This window comes from Gambusia affinis, linkage group LG06 (genome assembly GCF_019740435.1).
Source record: "Gambusia affinis linkage group LG06, SWU_Gaff_1.0, whole genome shotgun sequence".
Lineage (NCBI taxonomy): Eukaryota > Metazoa > Chordata > Actinopteri > Cyprinodontiformes > Poeciliidae > Gambusia > Gambusia affinis.
The window spans coordinates 22,934,931-22,944,978 of NC_057873.1; the positions used below are offsets into that span (position 1 = coordinate 22,934,931).

The 10,048-nt window shown below is 43.4% G+C and overlaps 1 protein-coding gene across 1 annotated transcript; it reads right to left on the minus strand.

Moving 5' to 3' along the window:
* Positions 1 to 6,847: 6,847 nt before the first annotated feature.
* On the minus strand, positions 6,848 to 9,592 carry LOC122832407 (alpha-(1,3)-fucosyltransferase 4-like). Its single transcript, XM_044119145.1, has one exon. It carries the CDS (start codon positions 8,379 to 8,381, stop codon positions 7,248 to 7,250), a length of 1,134 nt encoding a protein of 377 aa, XP_043975080.1. The 5' UTR covers positions 8,382 to 9,592; the 3' UTR covers positions 6,848 to 7,247.
* Between the last annotated feature and the right edge of the window lie 456 nt (positions 9,593 to 10,048).

Sequence of the window (10,048 nt, forward strand, 5' to 3'; positions counted from 1 at the left end):
TCAAAGTGTTCAAATGAAACTCAGAAGGGCAGAAATAACTGCTATGGGCTTTTCTACCCTCACATTACAGAGATGCAAGTCAAGCTGCTTCCTGGAATAAAACAGAGGAATCAGAAATGAGTCCTTTACCTGTTCTGGAAAGAAAATCAATTTGCAGTGAGTTTATAAAACAGTGAAGAATGCCTTGCCCTTTGGCAAAGGCATTAGCTTGTTGTTGTTATTATTATTATTAGGATCTGACATGAGTCAAGAATTTGTAGCAGTATTGATTTTGATCCATGTATTCTTACTTGTGAATAAGGTTGCCTTCCAGAAATTGCTGTAAGACTTATAATAAATTAATATTTATGTTTGCTTAGCATGACTTTTTTTTTTTCTAAAATAACCTAATGCAATTTTCTGAAAATCACTGCAAGATGCATTTACTTATTCCTATTCCTCTGGTTACTATTAGTCTTATTACTATCAGGCCTTGAGATAGTAAGACTTGATAGGTCAAAGACTGACAGCATTAACGTTGATGCATCATACTTGTTTTTTGTTTGTTTTTAATTTCTTTCATTATTCAATTAAAGGGGCAGTATTATGGATTTTCCGAGCAGATAGTGCCATTTTATAGCACAATCAAGTAACTATGTTACCTTCAGTTGTTATGAAAATGCTGCATTTGTCAAATATAACTTAAAAGAAATTTGACTTTGTAATTTATTGCCTTGAAATTGGGCCTCTGTCTCTTTAAGAAGACCCTGCTCTTTCTGAAGTCATCGCAACATGGCTCCTCTATTAACCTTTAACAACTTTTTTTTACCAGCCTTGCGCTGACAGGCAGCTGATGGTCACTTTCACCAGGTGTCTGCTAACTGCAGCTGGCTAGTCTGAAGGAGCTGAGTGGGGGGGAGGAGCTTCAATCTTGAAGGCGGGGCTCAGTCCCACCAGGCCTTTTGCACCTCTGAATGTTTGCAACAAGAGATTAAATGATTTCTCAAACATTCATAAAAGAATCAAGGTAACACTTCATGTGTGTTTTTGATGAGGGAATGACATTATAGCCCCTTTAAAAAAAACTCAACAACCTGACATTAAATGTTCTCTGACTGGAGATAATTCAACACTTCTACAAAAAAAAACAAAAAAACATTGAATCCATCATTGCAGATGATAACAACCTCTCTTTACAGCACAAATTTCACAATCAAGCAGCAACATGCCTCCTTCCCCCTCTTGGCCTCACTTTTTTTGAGATCCCACAGAAGAGCATGTAAACAGCTGGTTAACCTGTAAACATTTGCTTGGTTTCTTTTCTTCACAGGCCGGCGTCTGGTCTCTGTAGAAAGGATCACAGGTTGGACAAAAATCAGAGTTGACTTTTCCTGCTCAATTAGCTCCCGAGAACAGAGAGCGATGAGCGTGGTTCCGAGGCGTCCTCACGCTCCTCTCCGGCCTCTTCATGAATTCTTTCATCTGTGTTTCTGTCTCCCCCTACCCCTCCTCTTTCTTCTTCTCCTCCTCCTCCGCTCTCTTGTTTTTCCTGTCTACTGAACAGAGACGTGTTGATGTGAGGGGGGCCCCCCGTTTGCGTGGCCACAAGGGAGCAAGTCTCTGGTGCTTTTGATGGGCTGCGAGATCAGACGTGTCCACCGCTCCCCGGCGCACACTCTAGCGACTGATCATGCAACATGGCGAGGGGCAGAAACAACCCAAAAAAAAAAAAAAAATAGATGCACACCCACTCGTGATCCCTCTGTTAATCACACGAGGTTGTTTTGGTCCACGCGTCGGCTCTGCTCTCGGTGGGGTGCCGTGTTTGCCCCGACACAAGGGAGAGAAAGTGAGATGGTGTGTGATTCCCCCTGCCCCCCTCAATACACACACTTTCTTGCCCCCTTTTTTTTTTTTTTTTTTTTTTTTTTTTGCTTTTGACAGTAAGATGGATGATTGCAATCACAGGAGCCATCAGTGAGACAGAGCGGAGGTCTACAGGGCAGGGAGACACAGCCATGGGAAACCAGCCGTCAGATTAATGCGCCACGCTGCCATGGGAACAATGCACTGTTTATTTGTCTGGTGTGTGTGTGTGTGTGTGTGTGTGTGTGTGTGTGTGTGTGTGTGTGTGTGTGTGTGTGTTGGGTGGGGAGGGGGGGTGGTTGTTGTGTCATATGCATTTTCTTCTCCTCTCTCTCTCTTTCTCTCTCTCTCTCTCTCTCTCTCTCTCTCTCTCTCTCTGTTTCTGCGGCCTTTTTCATGTACACAACATGAAAGCCTGCTCGTAAAACACGGCTTGGCGGCTCTGCTTTAAAGGGAGACGCATAAAAAAAGAAAAAAAAAAAAAAAAAAAAAAAGCTTGTTTACGTTTTAAAGAACAGTAAGCCTGTGCTGAAAGTCAATATGTGTCCCTGAAAACCAGCGCAAATATGTCCGATTTCACAGTGATTGAGCTGCTCTCTTTCATCTCCTGGGAGAATAAGAGGCAGACTTCTTCTTCATCATCATCTTCTTCTTCATCTTCTTCTCTGCTGCAGAGTGAACGGATGTTTTTAAGAGAAACATCTGTTGCTGTACAAACGGGATTACTGCGTCTGTAGCCGAGGGGGCAGAGGGGCCGCCGAGGTTATGAATGGCGGTGTGTGGCTGACAAGGAGGTCTGGGAAGAGGCTCTGGGATGAGCCGTAGCTTTCTGCTAAAGACGCCAAATGAACCAAATGGAATTCGGTTTCCGGTATTCTTCGGCGCTCACTTTTAAATCTGCTTTGCTTTTGCTAAATATAAAGTTTTCCACAATGTGCCACTTTGCAACCGCAAACTACAAAGTGATTTATTGGGCTTTTATGTGACATACCGGCACAAATAGTGCAAAATTGTGGATTAAGATGTAAATTATAGTTGCCTTTTTAACGTTTTTTTTGTTTGTTTTTTACATTAAAATAAAATGTGGTGCGCATTGAGTACCCACTTCACCACAATAAGGTGGTAAGGTCATTTTATTTATATAGCACATTTTCAGCAACAAAGCGATTCAAAGTGCTTTATATTAGTTTTAGTAATTACAAACAAAATAACAAAAAAAGGGTAGAGTAATAGGAGTTTCTCTGGATAAACTAAGAGAAAAGACAAATATGGATTCTAAGTTTGTTCTAATTCCTGCTGAGTGAATATAAAACTAAATGTTCCCGTTCTGGGTTGAGAACAGGCGCTCACGTCTCCAGCAAATGATACGGAGGCACACGGTGCATTAAAGACCCTCTAAACTGACAGGCATAATTTGACACACAGCCTGTGGAAACTTTGAAGGAGCTGCAGATGTCAACAGCTCAGGTGGGAGAATCTGTTTGACAGCTGAGCGCTTTCTGAAACTGAGATTTATGGGGGGGGGGGGGGGGGGGGGAACTCTCATGAAGTTTTATTTGAATTTTGTTACCAAACAATATGTTGAAAAACGTGCTCTGAATTTCAGTTTTACACATATAGGCCTATGTAAAAAAAAAATTACACTTGTAACAAGGCATTTTCTTCCATGTTATAAGTGAAATAATTAGTGGAACTAGTACTTTTTTAAATTAATATTACAGAATAATTGGCTCATATGTTGCTGAAAAGTTACTTGTGAGTTAGTTTTGCCTTATACACAAATATCTTAGCGTACTAAGATATTTGTGCTGGAACCCAAAACAAAAATACTTGGTAAGATTTTTTGTTTTCACAGCGACATAAATTTCTTACTTTGAACTAAACTGAAACACTTCAGGGCTTTATGACTACTTTTAGATGGCAGGTAGTTTCTACCCTTGAATCTCGATCTGGTATCACCATCTGGTATTTCACCTAACACCTTGTTGACCTGTCAGTCCGTGACGCTAGGTGATGCTTTGCGCTTCGGGCGAGCAACCAGAAGGAAGAAATGCTGTATTTTAATCCATATTCTCTCTACTTTGACTTTTTTTTTGTCTTTTCTTTTCTTTTTTTTTTTTAGCTTTATCTTCATCTCTAAACTTGAAGATTAATGCTTCTGCAGAGCTTTAACTCAAACAGACAAATTCCTGTGAAAACGCTCCCTCCTGCTGGGAGCTGCGTGCTCGGGGGTCAGCTCCTGATAAAGCACGGATAGAGTTGCAGCTCGGAGGTGTTCGATTGCACAAAAACAGCCGAGCGCCGCGTTGACCTAGATTCAGGTGATATTCAGTTTGTCATTAATGTAACCAGGCAGCATCTGAAGTTTCTCTAAGCTCACCTGGGGAGCGTGTTTTATATTAATCTGAAGCCGTTTGTGGAGTGATTATACCTCCTTTTTTTAATGGACTTTAAATTCAAATCCATACATTTGATATATTTCTGCTCTTTGCTAAAATGTCCTTTTGCTGCAACTTACTGAGGGACTATTATCCAACTATCAACGCAGGTGTTTGTTTGAGTCTTTATGTTTTGGGATTTTTTTAACCTGTCAGGTTTAGAATATATTGAAACTTATTTACCTGACCTTGTTCGTAAAAACGAATTAAATGACCTAAAGTATTACATTCAGGGACATGATGATGCTCTGGCTGTTTTCAGAAAAGAAGAGCATTCACAGACCGAAACTATTTGCAGTTTTCAAACATTCAGCGTGTTTAAAACTACAGCGTGGCTTTTATTATTCTTACCTGCTGAGCATAAACTAAACATGCAATGTTTTAATAAAACAGACAAAATGGTAGATTTTTTTATTTTTTTGTCGTAAATACCTCAGTTCTGCGTGTTCGCCTCACCAAAGGAAAGGTGGAAAATTTCCAGACTTTGGAGGGATTCGTTGCTTTGAGTTTTCTTGGTCTGGGAGTTTTGTTTAGTCTGTTGCCAGCAACAACAAAATAATTAACCAGATTTAATGAATGGATGCTCTCATGTCTGTTTTTATAGAGTACAGGTCGCTGTTACCATGAAATTAAATGGCACGAAAAAACACGGGTAATGAGAGATGACTTGTGTGTTAGCCTACGTAGCATGTAGCATCTAGAAAAAAAATCTTTTGAGATTTTGAATTTTGTTGATGATATGTATATATATATGTATATATATTTATTGTTCTTCTGCTTTAACCTCCAGACTTCAACAACTTGTTCTTTGTGAAATGCCGATATTGAAATAAATTATTTGTGGCCGCAAAAATCATTCAGAAGGGCTGAAAACAGCCCACAGGCCGCAACTTTGAACAGTGTTGTTGTACATTAACTATCAAACGTCACCTGAACAATAACTTTTCATTTTGAACTTGTTCCGTACCAGAGAGTATCCTTTGGTACTTTCTTTCTTTTCTTTTTTTTTACTGTTAAATATGTTACAAAAAATTGGCATGACTTTAAAAACATAAGTACATACTTATTTACTACATATATTTGTGTGTAAAAATCCTAACAGAAATTTCCAGTCAGTTTTAAGCTGCTGTGAGTTGTTGAGGTCCTTTTTGCTGATGGATTGCAGTGATCTCAAGTGGCCAGAGGGGGCAGTACAGCTCCACACAGTTTCTATCTCCAACTCTTGTTTGAGCTGTAAAATCAGGCTCTGCGCGCTGGGAGCGTGTTTCTGTTTGAAAACCAGACAAGACGAGAGGAGATCCGGTGTCTGGTCAGCAGAAACAGCTTAACAGTCACATTAAAGCCGAACAGCTGCAAAACATTCCCGGTTCGAGTCTCAAGAGGCGAGGGTCTTAGCGGGTTTTCCGCAGGTTCACGTTGTTCCTCCATCCAGAAACATTCACTTCAGTCTGTCTGCTCAAAGCAAACACAGCTCCAGCCCTCCTCCAGCCCCCTGAACATGATGAAAAATTACTGTCTGATCTTCTGCGTCCTGGACAGGATCATCATATGTGACTCAGCTGCAACATTCGTGTTCAACCTGTTCAGCCTGTCTGCCTCCCTGTCCTACAGTTTCCTTATTGATGACACGATCAGCCACGGATACAACCCGGCACATGCAAATAGCTTTTCCTCAGGCCTGACGCAGCAACAGAATCATGCGGTTGATTGTTTCTGAGTCGTTTGCAGTCCAACGAGCTGTAAGAGTGAGTGAGTGAGTGAGTGAGTGAGTGAGTGAGTGAGTGAGTGAGTGAGTGAGTGAGTGAGCGAGTGAGCGAGTGAGCGAGCGAGTGAGCGAGTGAGCGAGTGAGCGAGTGAGTGAGTGAGTGGATCCGTGATGAAAAAGCAGCGAGAGCGAATGTGACTTTGAGGCCCTCGCTGTAACTGGGAGCGACTTCAGGAATGGGATTTAGATGGGATCCGGGGGGCCTGGCTGTTCTGACCTTCTGAGATCATTACTGCTGCCAACCATCAGCGCCTCCAGCAGCTGCTGGAGCATTAGATCGTTTACTGGGAGCAAAGTTATCCCCTGCCCTCACAGCAACAACACGTGTCCAGTTTGACAAGGCAATTGATTCTGAGACAACAACAACAAGGTGTAAAATTTAAATAATCCATAAAAAAAAAAGAAAAAATAGCAGATGTATACCAACAGACCTGCTGAGTTACAGCCTTAATAGATTATGCTGTGAAAATACTTAATGTTTAATTAAAAGTTAAAGGGATGTATGTCGGTACAACAAACTGCAGTGAGAATTACCCGATTCATTTTCAGGAAGTTAAATCAACAGTGGCGCGTTTGGCACAAAGCAGCAGCACAACTTTGAGCGCCACTCAAAGATGATGATGCTGATGGCGGTGGCAGCATCGTCACCTGTTGCAGCTTTTTATTTTTATTTTTTTAGTTAAGAACCTCGGCTTGGTCAAAAATTAACCTGATACCAGTCAGTTCTGTCACTTTATCATTTGGGTTTTGTTTTTCTTTCTTTTTTTAAAAAAACAAACAAACAAACAAACAAAAAAACAAAAACGCTTGAATATCGTATAGATCGGACTTGAGACGTAACCAAACACGGAGAAGCAGCATTTAGTTTCTGCGCACCACAAATCCAGAAACAAACTTCCAGAGAAGTGCAAAGATGTCGAAACACAGAGTTCCTACCAGTCAAAGATGCTTTTGATTAGTAGTGAGTAGAGCGTTGATCAACATGTTTGATGTGTATTTGGTGATTTGATCAAATGCAATGTTTATGGCTTGTTTTAAAATTGGTGACTGCTCACTTCATGGAATTAAACCGTCAAATGAGCGAGTGCACTTAAAAACAATAAACACTGATGTGAAAATGAGTGACGAATCCTCAGAAGCAAAATCCAGGGGAACTCCCAGAACGTTCTCATCTATAAATTAAAAGTGAATCGTTGTTCTCATGAGTGAAACCACCTCCTCAGGCCCGTCACCGTCTGAGTCCGTCCTCTGTTCCTCCTCACCGCCCTGCAGGCTGCACAGTAGTGCTCCATCCAGAACCTCGGCTGCCTCAGGCTGTAGCTCCTCCTCCAGTCCAGGTGCCGCCGCCTCAGCCGGGCCGGGTCTCCCCTCAGAGCCAGCAGGTACCGGGCCAGCTCCTTCACGGTGGGGAAGTCCTCCACGTGGATGAACGCCTCCGCCGGCAGGAAGCGCTCGTAGTTCTGCCTTGACGGTCCCAGGACCACCGGAACCGCCCCGGCCAGCACCGCGTTCCACAGCTTCTCCGTGACGTAGTCGGTGTGCTGCGAGTTCTCCAGCGCCAAGTAGAAGATGTAGCGCCGCAGCAGCCGCACCACGCTGTCGCCGCCCGCCTGCAGCGGCCGCCCGGCGCGCCCGAACACGTCCACTCGGATGAACTCGCGGAGCTGCCGGTAGAAGCCCACTCGGGCGTGGGTCTCCGACCAGTTGCTGATCACCCAGGCCACAAAGCGCTTACGCGCGTGTCTTGAGAGTGAGAGCTGGCCGCCAGCAGGAGCCCCGTCCGCTGCGCGCGCCCGCGGGACCAGATAGCCGTAAGGCAGGAAAATATCCGAGTCCGTCCGGTAGGTCAGGGTGAGGTTGAAGACGCCCTCCATGAGCCACAGCTCGAACGTGTGCGTGGGGGACTCGTAGTTCATCCATATCCATTTCTGCGCGTCGGGCCGCGGCTCCGGTGGGAGATACGCGTCACCGCTGGCGATCTCCCGATGGTGGATGATCACGGCGTCGGCCTGCGGGTACGCCCATGGGTCGTCCGTGAGGTTGCACCCGCGGATCTGATAAAGCTGCAGGCAGTCCGGAAGTTCGCGGTACTCCCCGAAGGGATGCGTCCAGATCAGGAGCGTCACCTCGGGCGGCTGCTGCTGCTGCGGGGCGGCCTGGTCCGGCAGGTACCGTGCACAGGCCGACAGGAGGAGCAGGAAGCCCGCGGCGGCCGCGCACACACACAGCCGGGGCCTTTTCAGGACAACTTCCAAAGATAATGTCCGGACACCTGTCCTCCGGGATGCTCTGGGAAAGGGGCCCGCTTGTCTCCAAGCAACCCGAAGTCCCATGGACTCCCCTCACCCCGCAGATCCCCGCTTCCCCTCATACGGAATAATATGCCTATGGGGAAGTTACATTTTACAGTGCGCAGGCTGGCACACCCTGAACCGAACACCTTTGGCCTGTCGTCCAGGTGCGCGAGCTGAGATAAAATAACAAATAATGATCCACAAGTCTCTCGCTTGTGGATCATTTGAAGTGAAATGAGAAGCGTTAACCCCACGGCTGGCTGTACACACCGACGCTTAGACGTGGCAGTGTCGGTAGGGTTGCCAGTTGCTGCTGAATGGGCCTCTTGTGAGGCCTGTTTACTGTTGGAGGGACTGAGGGCGGGTTGGATAAACACCTTGACCCAGAAGGCTGCTGAAATAAGCAAATCATCACTCGTTAAAAAAAAAAAAATAATCTAATTCGATACAGTTTATCTATTCATATAGCACCGATTCACAGCAAATATCGTCTCTAGGCACTTTACCAAAAAAAAAAAAAAAAAAAAAAAGGAATCAGTTCAATTCGATCTTACATACATTCCTGTTGATTGTAGTTATCAAACAGTGCAGTAATTGATCATTCAAAGTAGTTTAAAAAGTTTCTAAGGAAACCCAGCAGATTGCATCTCATATCTTAAGTAAAGATATTAAGTTAAGACCTTTGGCGAAAACAAAAAACATTGAATAATAATAAAACATGCAGGTAAAAGCAGGCTGAAACCCTCAGCCTGCTTTAAAAGTTGTCTTAGCAGGTTGATATTTTTTAAAATGAACATCAATAAATCAGAACATTATTGGAAAGGCAATCGTCTTCCTCCAACAGTTCACTAATGGAAGCACACTATGTAGATTAAATACGCTCAAGCTGGAATTTTCAAGCCCAAATTATATTAATCGTGATGATTTCATGTTAACAGCTAACACATTTAGTACATAAATAGTACGTCATAGAGATATTTTTACTACAAAGGCGTGGAGTTTATTACCTGCCTAGGGGTTGTTAGTTTTTAAAGGTGGTTTCGCCTGGCAAACGAGCCTCGTCAGAACGCGATGTGCCTGTAAAACCGGCTCAAATCTTCACAGCAGCTGAACTTTTACCCTTCCTGGCACGTTACAGTCAGACGCCTCGATGTGCTACAGCAACGCAAAGAGTAAAAGTGTTGTGAACATTAGTAATCAGGACTCATTTCTCTGATACCCTTAAATAAAACCAGTACCGTTGCCTCCAGAAGAAAGTTCACCCTTATGCAACATAAACAGTGAACAAACAGCAACATGAAGAAGATGGATGGATCGAGGTGTATACAGCAAATTCTGCAGAGCTAAATCAACACTATGCCGAGTCTATTTGGTCCTTATCAAAATTGGTGTTAATTGAACTCCTTCACAGTTACTTCAACAAGAAATTGAGTCATTTTAACACTTGAAAGAGTTATGGATGACAGGACAGAGAATGCAGCTCTGAAAAATTAGAAACCCCCCCCAAAAAACAGGAGCTCAAATACTGACACAAGACTTTTCTGTCTTGTGTCACTAAGACAGAAAAGTGACACAAGATTCAGATTAAATGTGGCAAAGAGAATCAGCTGGAAAGCAAAGCACAAAAACTGACAATAATCTAAAAGAAATAACTGCAAATAGTTGAGAAACTAAACACAAGAATAAACCATCTAAACATGGAGGAA

What these genes read in the sequence shown, in the direction of transcription:
- LOC122832407 (XM_044119145.1), bottom strand. Translation starts at nt 8,381, where the DNA reads ATGGGACTTCGGGTTGCTTGGAGACAAGCGGGCCCCTTTCCCAGAGCA.